The sequence below is a fragment of the Adiantum capillus-veneris genome, chromosome 17, assembly GCF_014529385.1.
Source record: "Adiantum capillus-veneris isolate H3 chromosome 17, ASM1452938v2, whole genome shotgun sequence".
Classification (NCBI taxonomy): Eukaryota; Viridiplantae; Streptophyta; class Polypodiopsida; order Polypodiales; family Pteridaceae; genus Adiantum; species Adiantum capillus-veneris.
In genome coordinates this window covers 67883271-67904686 of record NC_140947.1, presented here as the reverse complement: position 1 = coordinate 67904686, position 21416 = coordinate 67883271, and the positions used below count along the sequence as shown (strand labels likewise).

At 38.8% G+C, this 21416-nt stretch overlaps 1 protein-coding gene across 8 annotated transcripts; it reads right to left on the bottom strand.

Moving 5' to 3' along the window:
• Positions 1-512: 512 nt before the first annotated feature.
• On the bottom strand, positions 513-21085 carry LOC147437428 (uncharacterized). 8 transcript variants are annotated; one of them, XM_086486959.1, is made up of 15 exons: positions 20769-21085; positions 19744-20472; positions 19388-19634; positions 17963-19300; positions 17394-17839; positions 17189-17311; positions 17022-17102; positions 16900-16953; positions 16667-16818; positions 16369-16478; positions 16192-16286; positions 15890-15948; positions 15170-15385; positions 12262-12358; positions 513-3423 (listed from the first exon to the last, which is right to left on the bottom strand). In XM_086486959.1, the coding sequence occupies exons 1-10, from the start codon at positions 20943-20945 to the stop codon at positions 16457-16459; spliced, it is 3369 nt and encodes a 1122-aa protein (XP_086343085.1). In that variant the 5' UTR covers positions 20946-21085; the 3' UTR covers positions 513-3423; positions 12262-12358; positions 15170-15385; positions 15890-15948; positions 16192-16286; positions 16369-16456. The 8 variants fall into 8 exon arrangements, with proteins under 8 accessions (XP_086343085.1, XP_086343086.1, XP_086343090.1 ...); XM_086486958.1 differs by lacking the exon at positions 513-3423 and adding an exon at positions 9865-10204; XM_086486957.1 differs by lacking the exon at positions 513-3423 and adding an exon at positions 9865-10094.
• Between the last annotated feature and the right edge of the window lie 331 nt (positions 21086-21416).

Genomic DNA, 21416 nt, shown 5'->3' with positions numbered 1-21416 from the left:
GTCTCTTGGATTAGAGATGTTGGGTCTCCTAGATTAGAGACGTCATGTATTGCTCCTGGACTGGAGTTGGTCAGAGTCATCATTATCATCATTGTCATCATCATAACCCAAAGCCCAAGGGGAGACTCGTTGGGTTTGTTGTCTTTAGTCTATAAGTGGGAACTACCTCTAGTCTACTAGGATGCTTAGTTTGCCTAAGACACATGTGGATGCCTAGGTGGAAGGTGATGTTGAAAGCTTGTACTACACATTGTACTACCCTCCAGCTCTCCTATATAAGAGCACTCTTTAGCCTCTTTTATAACGCTTGATTATCTAGTTTCATTTGGGTCTACATTATAGTCTAGTCTCTATTGCTTAACCCTAGTTGATCAAGCTTGCAATTAGCAAGTCATTATCATGAATGCCTCTCTCTCTCTCTTATCCCCCCTAATCCTTACATGGAATACCTCATAGGCTCATGTAAGGGAGCCTCAAGATCTTTGTAAGTGGCAAGTACACCTTGGAAGGTCTCTCTCTCTCTCTCTCTCTCTCTCTCTCTCTCTCTCTCTCTCTCTCTCTCTCTCCACATCCAAGGACCAAATCATAATGCATCATGCTCCGTGGCACATACTTATTGTACAATGCTTATCTACTCCTCTCCTTCTCCATAAACTTACAAGCTCATGCCTCTACCAACCTACTCCATTGCTCAGACCTCTCTCTCTCTCTCTCTCTCTCTCAACCTACTCTATCATGCTCCCAATCCATCACACTCCAGCTATAAAACTATATCCATCTCCACTCTCTCTCCACAATACATAGTATACACAACGTTGCCCCCTCTTCATGAAGCCCTTACATAGCATTGTGTGTAAAGAAAAAAATTTGCAAATGGTTTTGCAAATATTATCCCAAGACTATGTCCTCAAGAATCACCCACCTTCTCATCCACTTGACAATGTTGGGAGGTTGAGTGGACTAATACAAAAATAGTTTTGCCAACACCTTAAAAGCGTGCAAAGAAACTCTCCTTAAATACACATAAGAGGGTTCCAAGGGCTTCGGAGGAGGTCGTGATACGTGACTATGATCTTTCCTTAAATACACGTAACGGGGTTCCAAGGGCTTCAAAGGAGGTGGTGATACATGACTATGATCTTTCCTTTTAGGGAGAAGAGACTTCTCCATCGATCTCCATTGCATCCGGTGTTGTTGCCTCCGATCACACAGGAGGCAATAGCTCGAGGTCAAAGAAGAGGCCGACACGTCAAGGTGGCCGTCCTCTTAAGGAAGCAAAGCAAGCCACTCTTGCACAAGCGATGGATTGTTGCTCCGGTCCATTTTCTTTCCTCAAAGAGAGGCAAAAGCTAGCAAAAATAGAGACTGCATGCACCATCATTGAGTGCCTCCCTTTCCATGTCCTACGGACCCAACATTGGAAGCAAATGGTGAAGGTTATTGGCACTCTCAAACCATCTCTCTCGATCAAAACTTTTAAAAGTCTCAACAAGGATTTTGATCCCGAAGAGAAAATCTTTCGCGACCCTTACATGGAGCTCGAGGAAATTGATAGCCACATCTCTTGCACTCAATCCCGCAAGGTCATTGTGCAAGTTTTCACGGCTAGAGGTAAAGAAGCTCCAATCTATGGTGCCCACCGCTCTAAAGGATTTGCCTCTTTCTAAGACTACATAGACTAGGGAGCCAAAATTATAAGAGAAACATCCATGATGAGATGGGATTATGGCACTACATCCATTGATTCCATTTCTTGTGGCAACGAGGAGGATGACGTTCCCAGCTCAAGCTTGGATGACAAGTCTGGGTTTGTGACCAATATGACCACGTAGTCTTATTTTGGTCACATGTAGAGTCTACTCAAGGCTCAATTTACCTTCTGTATCATCTCTACAAGTATAATGTGATCATGATTCTCTCTTTCTCTAACATTTCTATCCAATGTCTCCATCATTTATTTCTCTTCTTTAAGAAAAAGAAAAAAGCCAAGCTCACAAATGAGAAAGGAGATATTAAAGATGTCAAGCTCATGATCATGGATGAGTGTGCTTTCAAAGTATATGCTCTATCTATAACGACACTATCATCTTCATTGTGTACAAAGATGCACCTTGATGTATAAACCTTGGAATCTACTCTTAGACGATAAAGGGCATTCTTACTTGAGACCTTCTCACTTAGGAACTTCCCACGTGTAGATTACACGTAAATTTTTTTAGTTCGATTGATATCTCACATCATTGTAACGTGGACATATTGTATGTGACCATATGTATCAACCCTACATATCTCTACCACAATACGATTACACTATCAACATACACATTTGCATACAACACCCCACATAGATTCTAACATCTCATTGTCAATGCTAATCTGGCATAGAATGCACTAATGCAAACATTCTGAATGTGTTGTGCTTCACAATAATCTATACCCTCTTATTTAGATTACATATTAAGTGATCAATGTTACCCATCAAAACTAAGAGTTTTGCACCACCACTCAAGCCTTACAAATATACTAGACTTTTTTTTGCTTTTTCGGATTCATCATTCTCAAGTCAAGTTTCCTCCCCTATTGAGGAAATCTTGGAATGCATAAAGAGGATTTACATCTTAAAACTGTTGGATTAATCTCTCTAAAACCTCTCTAGATCCCTCTCATCATGAGCATTTTCATGTAGTCGCATGAATTCTCTGGTCAGATTAGTGTGCAAGTAGTCATACTTGATTCATTAGATCGATGTGTACGCGTGCATGGAAACTCAAAAGAGGTCTATGATATGACATCACTACAATCAATGTTGATGCATGAAGTGAATTTTACCAATGACTACACAAAGTTGGACATCCAAAGCTATATGTCAACCTATGCTTCGATAATATCAAGAGGAAAACTCAACCGAGCGCAAGGCTCTCTCTCTCTCTCTCTCTCTCTCTCTCTCTCTCAACCTAACTAATATTTGTATTACGGTGCCTCCTTTTAGTAACTCACATGAACTAGGACTCTACCAAGAGAACAAAAAGGACTAGTACATTGTTGCACATAAAACCTTCAAATATGGTATGTTTGGAAATCATTGAGCCATTTAGTTATCATTCTACTCATAGCTTACTATGGCAATAATAGGACCCGAGAAACAATTTCAGAACAAGGCACCCTTCCAAACAAAAAAGAGGACTTCAATGCATGTGCTACCATTCAAAACACAAAGAAGTGACAATCTTGTTGCATATGTGATGAACAAACAATAGGTTCAAGGGAATCGAACCCTATATCAGCCCGAATTTGCTGAAAACCTTTAGTATAATGCACGAATGATCAATATGGCATACCAATCAACTCCTTAAAAGTGTCAAGTGTTCAAAAAAGTGTACCTTTGGATCATGATACAACATCCATGCTAATTCCCTTGTATACCTAGATGATAAAAACAAAAACATGCATCAATATTGAAAGGAGAGTACATCACATTAAACTAAATCAAACCAAGCCACACGTGTACATTCTTTCATACCACCAATCCTCTCTCTCTCTCTCTCTCTCTCTCTCTCTCTCTCTCTCTCTAAGAGAGTACAAAGGAGACAAGTTGGCCAAAGGCATGGCAAGTGATAAGCCAAAATAGCAGTGGTTTTGAACAAGAAGGCCCCCCACCGCCAAAGAGCCGTAGATTGTGGATAGAGGGAAATGCAGCCCCCCCCCCCCCCCCCCCCCCCCCCCCCCCCCCCCCCCCCACACACACACACACACACACACACACACACAAAATAACCCACATCCACATAGAGGTGAAAAAGTCAACTAGTGAGGTGAAAATTGTGCAAATGTAGAAAGAAAAGGGACTTTTCTATGGCCTTCAAAACACTTAAGATGACACGTCAATGCTTTGAGCTCTCAACATTTTCCCAAGCTCAATAAATAAGTAGTAGAGAAGTTCTTAAGAGGTCAATGTCAACCAAGTATCACATCCTCTGAAAATTACACTAATACCGTAATTGCAAATGCTCAACTTCAAAAAGCATGATACAACCATTGAGAATTCTTCATCCTTCAATGTGATGAGACTAGCACATATGATCTTCCACCCAAGAGCCAACAAACATCGAGCCTTGTCACTTTGTCCCATGCACTGCAAGAAAAGTTACACTTTCACCCTTTGGAACCTCGATTTCGAGCATTTGTAAGCTCATTGAAATTTTGGAAATATGTTGCTTACTCACCAACAAAATCTCGAAGAAAATTCTTCCCTTTGAACTCCTCATCACTATTGCACAAGGAATTTCCAAGTCAACAACTAGACGGTCAAATAATTGAAGGTTTTTGAAAGGCTATTATCGTTTAGCTTTACAATTTTGCAAGAATGTAAATAACACCCCCATGGATACTCAATTTCGAACATCCTTGAGCTCATTGAAATTTGGCAAAGATATTGCTTACTCGTACAAGGACTTTTCGTCCATCCCCTTAAAGTCCTTATCAATAATGCATAAGGAATTTCTAAGTCAATTACTAGACCTTTGCGTAACCTAAGTTTTTTAAAAGGCTATTATAGTATATCGTTGCAATATCGCAAGAATGTAATGAACACTCTGCAAAAACCAATATGGATCCATTGAAGCTCAATTTGTGTTCGCTTCCAAACCACACTCAAAATCCATGATGTGATAGTTTTTGAAAGGTTGTTCCCGTTAAGCCTTGCAATTTTGCCAAACTGTAAATAACAAATTGTAAGGGCCAAAATGATTTCATTGAAGCTCATGTTGTGTCCACTTCCAAATCATGCTCAAAAGTGGTGAAGGCATCCAATCGACCATTAGTCTTTTATAGTTGAAGACGTAAGACCACACCCACAGCTTTGATTCACTTTCCTTTTGCCTTATGATAAAAAAGAGCAATTACTTAATTACATTTTCAAATTAGAACATAAATATTGAAAAATCTTAGCCATTGATAGATTTGCATAGGTAAAAGCAACCAAGCCTCGCAACAAATGTAAAGCTTCACAAACCAAACACCTTGAGACACTCCCCAAGCTAACCACATTGTAGATACTATGAAGTCTGGTTCTAAATATTAATCCCATTTTCTTAGAAATAACTAATAATTATATCCATGAAAACGACCAAGCTCTTCATTTAAGAAGGTTTTGTTTAAGGAACACACGCACTAAAACGACTTAAAGTCTATTAGAAGATAATGGTGCCTTGATGTACTATGACCTTTCATGTTTGCGATTGATATATATTTGTAGTTTTGTATGGACATACATACACTTTCACAACAACATATACGTCTATGTAAGCAAAAAGCAAGGAGCTCTTCAATCCCTAGGGTCTCTACATAAACAGCTTGAGGACCTTGTCATGTTCTTATGTTGCAAGTTTGACAAAAATTAACATGTCATGACGAATGAGTTAAAAACATGGATTTCTTCCATGGGATCGCATACCATATGTATCTCCATAGGCATCATTATGCATCATATTTAGCTTCAATTGAGGAAAGGCTGATGGTGTTTTAAATACTTCTTGGAGCTCCATGAAATGGCTCCAATACTTGGAAACAAAGTATTGCCATTGATGCTTTTTCTATCCACCAAGTTTTCTATATCCGTGGAGATTCTTGGAACAAGAGCTCAAAGGATCACATCTCTTGAAAATTATCAAAAATCTTTCCAAATGCAATTGATGCATACAATCACCTTCCTCCTCAAAACTCTTTCTTACACATCTTGCAAGTGCTAGCATTTCGTAGGTCGAATTTCCATAACCTTCCCCGTAAAACACTATCTTCAAAATATATCTCGCATATCTTCAAAATATATCTCGCATATGCTAGCAACTATCATAGGTGTACACCCTTCACTAAAGAGTAACACCTAATTTGCGTAACGCCTCCGAAGTGCGACACAACCCTATCATCACTTCAGTTTCTAACACCTACACTCAACTTTAAAGTTGCATAAGACTACAACGCGATCTTGCCTCTATTCTTGGACACTAGCCATTGATGTTATATCATAGTTCCCTAATGTAATATCACAACTATCGTCCATTCTATGAAGCTTCACCTTCCCATACATATGCCATATTTGTGTATAGGTCCAAGCACTCAACTACTAACTCTTAAGTATGACAATAGTCGTCCATTTGCGGCTTTGACATCTAAGCTACTATACATCTTTTGGCACCCATCCGAGCCTCAAACACCATTGGATGCCCACACATATTTAGCATATGTTTAGTGTGAAAGCGCATGGTTTAACATAACTTACCACGTAATAATAAAGTATGTGTGCATGGAAAATATTTTATACGAGCATATTTGTGCACACGTACATACACAAATGTATGTGCACGTTATACATACCCACATCCAAAGATTCATAGGATGAATTTTGTGTAAACAAGAATTCACAGCAAGTTCCAAAATTGCATCGCCTTTGATAGCTTAAGATTGAAGACTTGTATATCATTGAGATAAGTTGTCCATTCTATACTAGCATCAACGACATATTAATTGCTCGACATGCCAAAACATGTCTTCATATAGAAGGAAGACAACGCATTAACTTTCTCAAGGTACTTTTTTCATATACAAAGGACAGCTCTATATAGAGCTTCATTGTCTGTTTCTTTGTTTTAAAAAAACCACCCGAAGCTCCATCTTGTTTTAAAGGAGATTTAGGATTTTCATTAATATATTTTTTGTTTTTTATTTTTTATTTTATTTGTGTATATGTATGTGTGTGCTTGTGTGTGGATATATATATATATGTGTGTGTGTGTGTGTGTGTGTGTGTGTGTGTATGTATGTATATATATATAGGGAGCTTGTTATTTTCGAGTTTCTGTTAAAACTTTTTAGACTATTATGAATTTAAAGTATGTGGTGTAGATATATATACACACACACAGACAATAATATGTGCATAAGCACACGAGTGCAATTATTTACACAAGTAAATGTAAGTAGTACACGTGTATGTGGAAACTCCGATAATCTTATTAAATTATTGCAAGAACCGAACATAATTGTCGATTCCGACTAATAAAGCTACACACATGCGCGTATACAAATATGTACTAATGTGTATATATACATAAAAATGTATATATACATGCCTACACCAATTTTTTATTATTCTGAGGCACCGCTTGGAATTACATTTAGTGCAATACCTAACATATTTTAATGTAAAAATCAACAATTGATTTTTGAAAATCACGAAAACTTAGGCTTTCGTTCTTTGTGCCACTTGATCAAAAACATTCTTTATTCATCCTAGCACAAAAACTTCTTAGACTTTGCATTGCTCCTTTTTTCGCTCATTCGAAAATTACTTTGTAAGAGCTCTCTCTCTCCACTTGTGTAACAATTTACATTTGGAAAAAATGTCCAAAATACCCTTGTATTTTGTGGAAATTACCAAAATGCCACTCCAATTCTAATAACATTGATTGTACCAAATTTTGATGGATTGCTCCAACAAAAGTCATATGGTTGAACCTCTTTTTAATAATAGAGATCTATTTAAGTGTCTCAAGCAGACATTATCACCAATAAGTCAACAGATAACATCGTTTGCGTCCACAAAAAATGAACTATTTGATCACGAGTCAACACTAAGATCACAAATCTTAGTCCTACAATCATCCAACGTGGATAACCAATCTTGTTGAAAACAGTTGCCAAACATAATGTCTTGAGAGATGTTTGGGAGATATAAGAGATATATTGGGAGTTCTCATAAACTTCTAAGGGCATTAACAAGAGCGGTATTTTGGATATTTCCACGAATTCCAAGGGCATTTTCATAATTGTCCTAAGATTTTTGGAGGGCCAATGGACTCTCTCTCTCTCTCTCTCTCTCTCTCTCTCTCTCTCTCTCTCTCTCTCTCTCTCTATCTATCTATCTATCTATCTATCTATATATATATATATATATATATACACATACACACATACAATATACATACACACACACATACATATATATATATATATATATATACATAAGTCAGCAATGAAGTCTTACTTCTCATATATAGAGATTATATATAGACACAAGCTTGTGCGTAAGCGGCATGTATACATGGATTCAAGCCTCTATATATTAATATGTTCTTTTTACATGTTCAACGTCTCAAGTCAAAAAACCAAAAAAATTGTATCAAGTATATACAAAGGAGAGGTTCACCTCCTTTTCATATATGTTTCACTTTGTATCGACATCCATAAACCTAGTTGGCATTAATGTATGTGTCTCAACCATGCAATTGGCACACACTTGTATGCTTTTCACATGTCGTTTATATTTCTAGTATCAACAAAACGAAGACATCAGACTTGTACACGATATGGTGGAGCAATAGCGATAAGAGAACATTGCTACCCGGCCCTTGCACTATATTATTGTCAAATAGAAAGCCAACTACTTATTAGTCATAACATGAGTTGTACTTTAATTTACGCAAACTTAATATCTATATAAATTAGTCAACATAAGCATGTTTGTATATGATCACTTTATGATAAGGCTTTTGTGTTAAAAAGGTATGGTGAAGTTAGACAAATATATACATAAAAAGATAAAACAAGATAGATGCACAAACAGCACTCATCCTTCGTAATTTTATCTTGAAGAAATAACGCCATACATTGTACCCTTGGGAAAAAGCCACGAAAGGACTTCACAAACATGCATACACGGGCACATGCACGCATATATATATTGTATACAAATAGCAACAAAAACACGTTATCCAACATTAAGATTTGCTTTTTTTGCAAAATGCAATGGTTAAGATACACATGTACTACCAAACACCTCTACTTGCGTCTAACCGTGTGTGCATGCACAAACACATATACCTCCATTTTAAGGAGATCAATTAAGCACACATCTACTACATGTTCAAAGAAATGTCACGATCTGTGCATATACACACACATGTAAGTATAGAGACGCACATACATATACTTATATATATATATATATATATATATATATATATATATATATATATATATATATATATATATATATATATATATATATATATGTATGTATATATATATATATATGTATGTATATATATATATATATGTATGTATATATATATATGTATGTATGTATGTATGTATGTATGTATGTATGTATGTGTATGTGTATGTGTATATATATATATATATATATATATATATATATATATATATATATATATATATATATATATATATATATATATATATATGTATATGTATATGTATATGTATATGTATATGTATATGCACTTCTAAATCTATAGTCATAACTAGTAAAAAGAATTCTTATAGAAAATTAGACATATGTGTACATAAAATACAAGTATCTAATGAGATTATCCCACCCACATATGCGCATCCCATCTTTTCTACAAGGTTATACGCGTATCATAATACAAGGACAAATTCTCAAGTACATAATATTTGAGGACGCGCATAATAAAAATACCGAACACGCACGCAACCTATCTTTTCTAAACAGAGGTGTATCATAGTCCATGTACAAATTTTTGAGTACACAAATATTTATACATGCACCATCGTACATACATAACTATAAACATATGTGTGTGTGCATGTGTACACAAACTTGTGCACAATGTATGTGTATGTGTCTCTAAATGATATATGTATGTATATGCATGTAAGTAGATGTATATGCATACATACACACACATTGTCACAAGCTTGGACACCCCAAGCAGAGAATCGGACACGACACTCGAGATAATCACTTCACAGCTTTAAAATCACAATTCAATTCGAGATGACACGGCCCGACGTAGTTCCAAGCCCACAAGTACTGACCCAAAAGACTGGCACCCCTTTCGGTATTTCTTTTATATTGATCTTCAAGCAAAGTACAACTCCCGCAAGGTCCTCGCTCTCAGACTTTGCATCCAGATCCTCCGAGAAATGAGGTCCTTAAGGCACTTTCATTCTTACAAAGGGTTGCCCTAAAAGCAGTTAAACTCAAAAGCAATTGGTTCTTAAAGCAATGACCCCAAAAGCAACTTGTTCCAAAAAGCAATTGTTCCCAAAATCTGCAAGCAAAAAGTACCATCGCAATTTGTGAAAATCCATACATGCTGCCACGTCAGCACAGTCAGCGCAAATCTCGAAAATCCGTATTGTCTTGCCAAGTCAAGAGTCACTGCAAAATAAGGAGACTTCGTACAACCTGCTACGTCGATGTCCATACAGTTTGCATGCGTGTGTCCGAACACAACTACCACGTCATCAATTTGTGACACACACACACATATATACATATATACATAGACAGACATATATATACATAGACATAGACTCTAGTGATTTTGTGTAGAATCGTGCCATCTTACTCATGTATCATCATACCTCCGTACCATGGGATACAATCGTTATGTATATTTGTGTATGTGTGGGTGCATGCATATATATATATATATATATATATATATATATATATATATATATATATATATATATATATGCATGCACCCACACATACACAAATATACATAACGATTGTATCCCATGGTACGGAGGTATGATGATACATGAGTAAGATGGCACGATTCTACACAAAATCACTAGATTTGTCATTTTGGGAAACACATGGAGGCATCCCCCATGAGCGCATACATTGATTTCCTAAATCCATAGAAGAACAAATTGCAACTTTCTTAAGGGGGCCTAAGGAGCATGAGAGTAAATTTATTTTCACCACATGAGGACCATGTAGTGAAACAAGTAATAGTAAGTTATCAAAGTTAACATTGAAAGATAGGTGGTAATTTTATTTCCATGGATACAATAAGTGCACTTTCATGAATAGAAGTATTTACGCACATGGATAACATATATCTCTGTTATTTGCTAAACATACGTGTGAATTGCAATAAACATGTCTAGTAATCCTTGACAAGGTATATGAATAAATATTTTATAACTGCCCATGTCTATATATGTGTCTAAAGAGGTCTACTGATATCTAAATTAGGATGGTAGAGCCACACATTTGTACATATGCTCAAAAATCTAATAATAATTATCTAAATGTATCTACCTAAAGGGATGAAGAGTTGCAATGTGTACAGCCACATGTAGGCATATGTCATCGTTCACTAGCAATAGACATCATGAACGAATATAAATACGTACGTAACACTCTCGACATGTTTAGTCTAGCTAGGCAAGTGTGGATGTGAAGCACACGTCCTCGTAAACCATGAGGAGCTTTGTAAAGCCAAGTTTAAAAGACCTCTACATAAGCAAAGCTAATTTTTTGAGTTGAATTGATTTTATGATAATATAAAATGTTATCTCCAATTGAAGAATGGCATTATGAACGGTAAAAAGGTCGTATACGTGTAACATATGGATCCACTCGTACCACGTAACCATATGGTGCATGGAGCAATACTTATTGATTGTATGGTGCATGGAGCAATACTTATTGATTGTATTGTACGTAGATACATTAAGAAAGTTACATTCCAAAATCATTCGTGTAATCAATTATCAATATCTCCCAAACTTAGAAAAGTAAACCTGGTGTGTATTAGTGGGGGTGTTGTTTAGATGTCACTATGCATAATGGAGTTGATAACATCACCCTCTAGTCAATTGCACATGAGGAGGCGGAGCTTATACTGGTATACCCAATATCCTCGCAAAATAAAAATAATGGATATTCAATTATTCTTCTTCGAGACAAGTCTCTTATGTAATTAAGTCTCTTGTGCCTATACTGTAAGGCCTTTCCGAAGAAAGGAGTTGCGATTTTGGGGACTTGTATGTTTATACTTTTTAAAAGTATCATATATTGTTTTTTGGTAAGTTTTTCTTATAACGGCATATGAATTTTTACGTAACTCAAAACTCGTGCAATTTAGTGCTACGTTTCCTACATTCTGAAAACGTACCGTGCACTTCATACCTTTCAACCTTACATGGTAATATCCCAAACCATGCCTCCCTCTCTCCCCACATCCATAAAAATAGGTTTGCAATGAACAGAAGCGAGCAAATAAAAGGTGTCAAAGACATGTAAGGATTGATGGCAGAGCCAGGTGAAGCCTCAATCAAGTGGACCCCAAGGACACCGTAAAATAAATTTATGATTCATACATTAAAGTAAAAGCACAATCACATGCATACACAAGAACCCTAAGTTACACCACTAAGGTCACCCTCAACATTTTGAAGAATCAAAAAAGCCCGTACCTTCACAAACTCGCTAACCATGCGAAGCTATGGAAATTCCTCATGCTCTTGAGCCTTGACATTAGGGCAACTTGCTTCTATTTTGCTCACTCACTCCCTGCATGCCAAACTTGAGATCACATATGCAGAAAAGGACTATGAAAACTATGACCTATCAAAGATTAGACACCATTCCACGACTATGAAAACTATGACCTATCAAGGATCACATATGCACAAAGGACTATGAAAACTGTAACCTATCAAGGATCAAACAACATTCCATGACTTGAAATTTTCAAAAAATTTGACATAGGAGCCCCTACAGTAAGCATGATTACACTACGAAACTACAATAAACCTGTAAGTAAAATTCTAGTGGTAGCACTAGGTATGAAAATTCACAATCCCTACCTACAATGTTCGTCCTCTTCCAAGATTTTCACATTAAGAGACGACGTGCTTATATCCATAGAATATCATGCATCCTAGTTGCATTAAATGTCCAAACTCAAGGCAAAAGCTTTGAATCTATTCACCCGGTAGAAAAGCACCTAGCTTGATAAGGAATGACACTCACCTAATGTTCTCAAACATGTTAAAAGGACCACATAAATTGGCCTATATCCAGGTAAAACTTATTTTGAGTTGCATACATGTGATGGAAGCGAAATAAACCGCTCGAGATGCTCACTCGAATCATCCAACAAAATACCAAAGGACAAGGACCTCAAATTCGGTTAAAATAAATTTAGTTATCCCACAACTATACATCCCAAAGATTATAGGAAAAAGGATAAATTATGGAAAATTCAAAGTTGATTTCATTAATTTGGTCAGTCCGTGCAAACCATCCCCAAAAAAACGAGAAAAAAGATAAATTATAAAAACCAACTTTAAAGCAAACACATATATGAATTTAACTTCAAATATGTATTTAATTGGATCACAAGGTGCGTTCAACACTCAGACGTGATGGTTTAGCCTAACAAGCAAGCCCTACATCTAAGTATCAAGAAAGACGACAAAGCAAACAACAAAAATTTTAGTGCAGAGGTTGAGTTAAAAGCACTAGGCCAAAAGTACACTAAGATACTTGGAAAATACAAAGTCAAATAGAACTTCTCTCTCATGGTGAATAGTATCCTAAAAATTATAGCTTACACTACATGGCTACTATGCTTCTCATATTCCTTACCAAAACAGCATGTGAATACCTTGGCTAGCATAGGAAAAGCCCAAATTCAACAGCTAGTAAAATATATACCTTGACTAAGGGTGTCACAACATAATGTCACTTGCTAGCACCATGCAAAGATGGGCGAAGGGGATCGCGTATTGGCTGAGCGCTTAGTTTAAGACTTTAATGGGCTTGCAGCTCATCACGCAGCCACAACTTACTTTTCCATTAGCAATTGAATGAACGACAGCGACATTTTGGACGAGGGAAGCGGGCACAATCATGACAACCAGCCCTCATGTACGTAGGTGCACATGCTTGAGAGCCAAATATGCTGCTCATTGTGTGAATGGCCACACTCACAAAATTATAAAACTATATTATGCAGATAACTATATACTCTCACCTCCCTTATGTCGTTAGTGCCCTAATTTGGATAGGACTAGTATGGTACATTAATCGATAGCATTTCCACACAATTTTACACAAGTAAAGTTAAAAGTACTAGCGATATCGAGCCCATACCACTTTCACACACTTCAGTGCTTTATCGTAAAGGGTAGAACTAGTACCCATATATAACCCCAATCACTTTCAACATGCTAAAGTACGTATTAAGATCTGCATATTATTATACCCTGATACTACAATCCTAGCAACGCTCTGACACTTCACATGTAAATTATCTACGTGAGGCATTCAATATATTCCGAACCCACACACAAGCATTCCATCAAATCGAAGATATATGTAGCTCTACATATGCACGTTAAACTAAGCTCAATAAAAAGGGTTTTAGATGTATTGTATCTCTATGTTCTAGTATAATGGGTTTTGAGATGTATTCTCTTGAACAAGCATTCCATAGGTATTCTTTCTAAGCACACTCGTTTGATTGCGTCACCGAAGGGGACTGTGTGCTTGCAAGGGGAGGGTGCCATGCGTGGCAAGTGCAAGCTGTAGTAATTGCTTCTACAAACTTTACAATAGCATCGTTGAGGCAAGTGGAAGCGTAGAATGACCACAAGCTATGCAAGACAAACAGGCATAGCCACCATCAATCTAACCCTCACCTGGTGCAGTAGAGGAGGAATTTGAGGTTTGCCCAAAGATGGGTGGAAGGGTGATCGCGGAGGGCCATGGAGACAAACAGAAGGGATGGGGTTTAAGGAATATTCGAAACTACTAGATTTTACTTTATAAGTACCAATATCTAGTATAAAAGAGATTGATATCCAAGGTAATAGAACCTCTAATGACAAGTTTAGAAACTAGTACTAACAAAACCACCAAAATAATGTACATAAGGGAGAAGAAGCCCACTTATCAATTGTCTACGTTTTTATTGCTAGATCCCTTGGTTATTGTCTAAATCATGTTGCAACTCTTTGCTTCACCTTAAGAATCCAATGAGTCCTTCAACAAAAGTTAGTTTTAAAAGTAAAAGGGTATAGACTCATCTCATAGTAGTCATCCGTAAGATAAATGTAACCATTCCCCATAGTGCTAATAAGTAACCACTAGGCATAGTACTTGGCTCTAGAGATGGGGGCAAAGTCCCACCATAATGAAGCCTAGAATCATATAAACCAAAAATAGAAATAATTGATACCATAAGAAGAAAGTTGATAGGACCACCCCACCAAAGCTATGAGGAACCAACACAAAACCGTAACAAGGACGAAAATATGAAATTTGCATGTCTGCAGAGATAACTATAACATATACCTTAGAGTAGCGAAGGCATACCTCATTTTCGCAAACGCCCTCTAGAGGTAAAAGGATAGTCGCATGCCAAGTAATCCAAGTAAAAAGAGAGCATCTATGAACTTCTGTTTGAGGTCTCTTTCTTTGCGCCTTTCAAAAGGCATAGTGGGAAGAAGCTCTCCAACATAGATAATGTCCAACACACCGCAAAAGATTGTTATCTGCTACACCGTCACCACTCTCGAAGAACTAGAAGAGCTGCTACGCAAGGAAGAGGGGGCTTGAGCATATAAGTGAGCAATTTGAATATGAGAACAATATTACAAGAAGCATAAAAGTGCTTAGTTTTGAAGAGCCTCAACTCTCTCTTTTGCCTAAATGCAAAATGTCGCATGGCTCTCCTACGGTATGAAACAAGCTCACTTCTTTTAAAAGATCATTGTCAACAGAGTCTACAACTAACTCTTGATATTGAACGACCCAGGCTCAGGCATAATAAGAAACTGCTAGGTATTTCTCTGCTGTTTGTTTAGAGTCCAGGACAATTTTGCACGCCCAAAGTAATGTAACAACCAGTTATGACACAGACTTTGCAGTCACATCAAGAAAGAATAAGACACTCAAGATAATCATTAATTGATTTGCGAATGTAAGAATAACAGACTTATGTTGAGTGTTTTGACTAGACCTTGCACATTTGATTCTAAGGATAAATCATATGAGCCGGACGGAAAGGAAAATTGATTCCAATCAGAGGTATACCAGGGTAGCTGGGACTCCAAATGAGGCTCCATTGCAGGTATTTGGCAGTGAAAGACAATCTGCAGAACAAAAAAGCAGATAGTTTTATGGAATCAGTTGCAAAACAAGGGTTTTGAGAAACTCGGCATACTTAGCACCACTATTTCTGAATTCTAAACCATCTACAGTGCATTGACAACTGATTGACAACTGATAACATACAACGTACATCTGACCATGTGAGAAAAGGCAAATACAAAAGGAATTGAAACACTTACAAAAACTTCATCAAAAGATAAATAAATTTCAAATCTAGAAAGTACCTTAGCAAAAAGCTCTTGATATAAGTGGGAGAAAAGCCTGCACCCGCGGATTTCGATGAGTGCAGGTACTTCAAGTTGCTTCAGACGCAAGCAAGCTGAAAGGTAGAAAAATTTATGAGGATTTTGCATAGCTAGGAAACAAAGGTGTCTAGTTTCTTAACTACAATATCAAGTTACCTTAAAACCCTTCATGCAGGAAGAGGACAGTCTAGAGCTTTGCATGTCCCAATGTTGCATGCACCAGCCCAACCCATGTCTTCACAGATCAATTTAAAGAGCCTCTGCACCTGTCCTCGAGAGGAAACAAAAGTAAAACTCAGGTTCTGGGTCCAGCTACCCATGTTTCTAGACAACATAGAAGTATTCATAGACCAACGCTTACAGAAGTGCGCGCACAGTGAAACACTCAAATATGTTGACTGGTTAAAATAACATACAAACTATAATAAATGCTGAAATTGACAGAATAACTTACTTTGAGGACCCACAGTTGCATGGAATTTTTTGCTCTTCACGTGGAAACTTGTAGTCATATGTCAACTCCTCCCCAGCTCCAATAGGTCTTTTCGAATAAATAAATATTTTCTTCAAGCCCTCAACTGTGATTATTTTCGTGAAACAATTTGGCTACATCCAAGAAAAAGACGCCCCGAATTCAAACTAACATCCATGGCGTGAGCTCAACATGGCAACTTTAAGACAACTTACCTCACAAGAATGATTTATAAACCTTGCAAGACCTCCTCGCTTTGTAGCATCAACCTGTTATGAAAAAAATTAGTAAACCTTGTAGCTGCTGAGCAATCCATAGCTTATTGTGCATCACTTACCACAGTCTCATTGTCAATACGAAACAAATAGCTGCTTCCTATACCCATTTTCTCATATTGTCGTTCTCTGAGATCAGCTATCTGGCAAGACACCAGGTTTGCTCAAAACGTAAGAACTTTCACTTAACTTATGAGAAAAAGCTAGACTGCCAACTGCAAATGCTTACCCTGGGCCTCACAAGTTCACCAACATATTCAACAACAAAATCACCCGCTTCAATAGGCTCAACAGCAAACACACCCCAATCATGTATCTTACTCCTGGCAAATTTCAATTTTTTCTTTCGAGCCTGCCGATCAAATTCCGAAGCCACTTTAGAAATTTCCAAGTCACAAAGATTAGAGCTCCTAAATAAAGAGAGAGCCAATCACCTTTGACTGTGTGAGCTTCAAGATATCAGAGCCTTCCACGGATGCTACTAGTTTTCGAAGCTGTGCACGATTTGTTCTAGCTGCTTGAATGCTCTTCTGCACACCGAGCAGGCTTGCATGCCAACCTTTGCTTGCATCCTGATCGATGTTGTAGCCTGTTCCTTTAACTCTTTCACTGGGATGGGCACTTCGGGCCCAATTGTGCCATACCCACCCGTCGATCGATGTTCGGGCGCACCCGTCATAGTCTTTAGGCAGCACAAACGCTTTTGACGGGGCCGTAGCCTCCATTCGTTTTCTTCTGCGATGCTTTACTTTCTTCTTCTTCTGCTTCACTGCATTCTTCAGAATAGGTTTGGAAGTAATCTGCATAAGCTGTTTCAAAGACTTGACATGCTCTTTTCTCTTTTCAGACGTGGTGAATGGAGATTCATCAGTATCAGGACCTACAATAGAGTTGTGCAAACACTCGATTTATTCCAATAAAGAGATCCTAACTTACTAAAAAAGGAAGGAATTTATTGAAAGTACTACTCAGGAGAACTGTATGTTTGAAGTATCATTACTACCTTTAGGTTTTGTCCAATGATCAAAATCAGCATCATCGTCCTGATGCTCATTATCAAAATACTCTTCATCCTGAGAGTTTAATGAGCTTTCCAAACAGCTACTTGACAGGCTGGAAGACTTGGATTGGGAAGCAGAAGCTTCATTAATCTGCAGCAAAGCAGACTCTTCCCTCTCAATATTGCGGAGCATCTCCTGTGCCTTCATGATAAAGGGAAACAGCTTGCTATGTGATGCATCCAAACCATCATCCATTTGACTACCGGACACTGATCCAACTACCATCTTGTGACTACTGGGAGGTGAAGCAAGGGCAACAGTCTTGGACTTGACCATTCCTGCAGTGTCACTCCTTGCCTCAAGTGTGTCGCTCCTTGCCTCAGCACTGATTTGTGACATCGCCTCCCCTCTACAACGACTAACTGACGTCCACAACTCCCTTTTTATTCTCTTAGGTCCGTTGCAACCTTCAGGTTTGGATCCACCGTCAAAACTTTTCTGCGGATTATTATTTTCTGTAACAACAATCTTTTTCACATCCTTAAGCCAGCAGTCTAACTGCTCGCTGATTAGAGCTCTCAAGATAACATTACAGTAATTTTTCTTCATGGCTGTTAGCAGCTCCCTACGTATCAGTGCCAAGGAATCAATAACAGGGTTAGGCTTCTTTAAGTCTATAGTGGGCCTGGTTACCGTATTGCTATGCAAGCCTGCACTCATATACCAACCATTCAGTTCACAATCAGCCTTCACAAGCCTGGCTGTAAAATAATCATCCACACCAGGTGGAGGAGGTTCATCCTCCACCATGGGCTGGTGAGGTCTGGGGGCTTCCAGCATAGGCTTCACCAGTCCTGAGGGACGACATCTCAAAACGGTATTATCAGGCAGCCCCTTTAGAGGAAGTTGTTCCCCTGTTTGTCCAGAAATTAATGCAGTATGAACAGCTAGTTCACCACTTTTCAAAGGAGCAGGAGGGAGCTTCTGATTGTCCGACTTGCCTACAGGCAGCCCAACACAAACAGCAGCTGCTGGAAGTGCACGCTTCTGCAAATCCAAGGGATTCTGAGTGTGATTAGACAAGGGATTCTGAGTTTGATTGAACGCATTCTCATTCCTCAGCCTTTGTTGGCCAAAATGAAGCTGCAAAGGAAGAAATTGCTCGGTTGTACACCCCTTAACATGTGTACTCAATGGTGAGTTTGCTAGCTGAGCCTCAAGAACAAGCCCAGTATAAGATTGAAGAACAGCAACATGCAGCTTCTGCTGAATGAAAGAGGCTGTATCTTTGATCCCAGGAGCTTTCCTCTTGCTCGCCAATTCTTCAGAAACCCCAGCCACTGTAGTGTGACATTAAACAATGGTTTAAGACAAGTCCAGAAAAAACATTAAGAAGGATTTTTGAGATAATGAAATAAGCTACTGACCCTTTGCTTGGTGATCTGACAAAACAAGTGATGCAGCCACTGCTTCAAAACCAGGCGGAATCAATCCTTCAAAATCTATCCCTGATGAGGTGCTCGTTTGCACAGAGTTTTGGGCTCCTGTCGTTGAGGTAACAGAATTAGGGGTGACAACAAAATTTGAACTATCGGAAAGCTGACTGGTGGGTCTTCCAAACCCAGGAGGACAATCCACATTTATATCGCCACTAGGCGAATGTTCTGTAGAAACCTTCACAAACCACATCACCAGTCACAAATTAAAACATGGACACTCGACAGTCCTTTGCAGAGAACTCATTACCCTCAAACGTAGATATGTACAAACAACACGCACACACCTGGACCTTCATTGGAGGAGAAACAATAGGCCCCAAACTCGACACACACTCCTGCTGAAACCTTGTAGAGTCTCCAGCAGATGGGTGCGCTGTTTGCAACGCCACTGGATGTGATTTGTGAGGCATTCCAGAAGAAGTTATAGAGTTTCTAGACATCTGCCAGCAAGGAGCTTCCTTGCTAATAGGAACCCCATTGAAGCCACTACAACTTCGAGCACTCTCCACCAACTGCTTCAACGCCCCTGACTCAATAACCTTACCCTCGCAAACTTCATGTACAGCAAGATCTGGTGGAAGAAATCCAGCTTGAAACCCATCAAGTAGTTGTCTCCATGCATAAGGGCCACTCATTTTTGCATGATGATTAAGGTACATCCACTTTGGTTCATCAAGCAAGACTTTCAATGTTCCTTGTCGGCTCTTAATAAAGGTAAACTGCTGTGCAGTTGCAGGTTTGTTGTTGTCCCAACCTCTGTGCTTCTTGTGAGGTGGTCCTTCGAGCCGTTGGGCTGTCATGGGCCTTCCATTCTGCACCATCGAATGGGAATTTCTAACACCTTCCCCATTCAAAAAATTCCCTGCCATGTTGAAAGGTTTTAACCCTTCCTTATGGTTCTGTCTATCTGGCTGTGGGAAGCTAGTGGTTGGACACATTATGCTTGTTCGCATGCCCGAGTTAACTGGGTGGTGCCTGTCCATTGCGGTGAAGCACCTTTTCCTATTACCAAACTGCAACAATGCAAGCCATGATAAGTGTGAGGCTTCAAGATGCAACTTAAGGTATTCTAATATGTGAATACCCCTTCGAAAAACTTGCAAGCATCCAAGATCAGAAATTACAACCAGTTAGATTTGATACTATATGCACAAAACATAGCTTCCAGCCTATGTTACTGCAAGCTAGCATACATAGGCAGGAACTTGGCCTTCGGATGCAGGTCTGTAGATACTATTCATGTCAGTGGACTGAGATAACCATATGTAAAAGGCTTAATATTGAGTCCGAAAGCCAAATAAGGGCTTACATCTTGTGAAGCATTTCTACCAAAGCTGGAGCAGTTGCTTGTGGGTCGCCTGGACGTCACGTCGAATCTGCCTTGGCTACTCTGGACGCCTTGTGGGTGAACAGGCTTGAAAGGCCTTTGATTCGGCATTTTGGGCACAGGAAAAAAGCCACCATTGCTCCTTGCGTTGGGCATCATCTTCAGAAGGCCTAACGTCAGTTTCTGCAGAGATTGCGTTTGTGAGAGCCTCACTTCGAATACCTTCTGGTCAGATCTGCGACGATCTTGCACAGAGGCAGAAGAAAGCAGACCTGCAAACCCTGGTATGGCTATGCAGATGCGTTTCCGCAAGTCTCCAGGCCGCGCGGAAATGGGGGCGGCTGTTAGACGTCGAGGAAAATAACATTGACAAGCCCGACAGAAGCCGCAGAAAGTGCCAGCCCGCGGTTGTGTCGGTGTGGGTGTTGGCTCGTTGGGTGAGTGTGGAGACACTGGAGAGGGAAGATGGGGCGAGCATATACAGACTCGAAGAAACGGGGAGAGACGAAGAGGTTGCGTGAAGCGATAGCATGCAGGTACCGAAGTGTGAAGGACGATTCTTTGTGTGCTCGCGTGTGTGTGTGAGAGAGAGAGAGAGAGAGAGAGAGAGAGAGATTCACACCCGTCCGG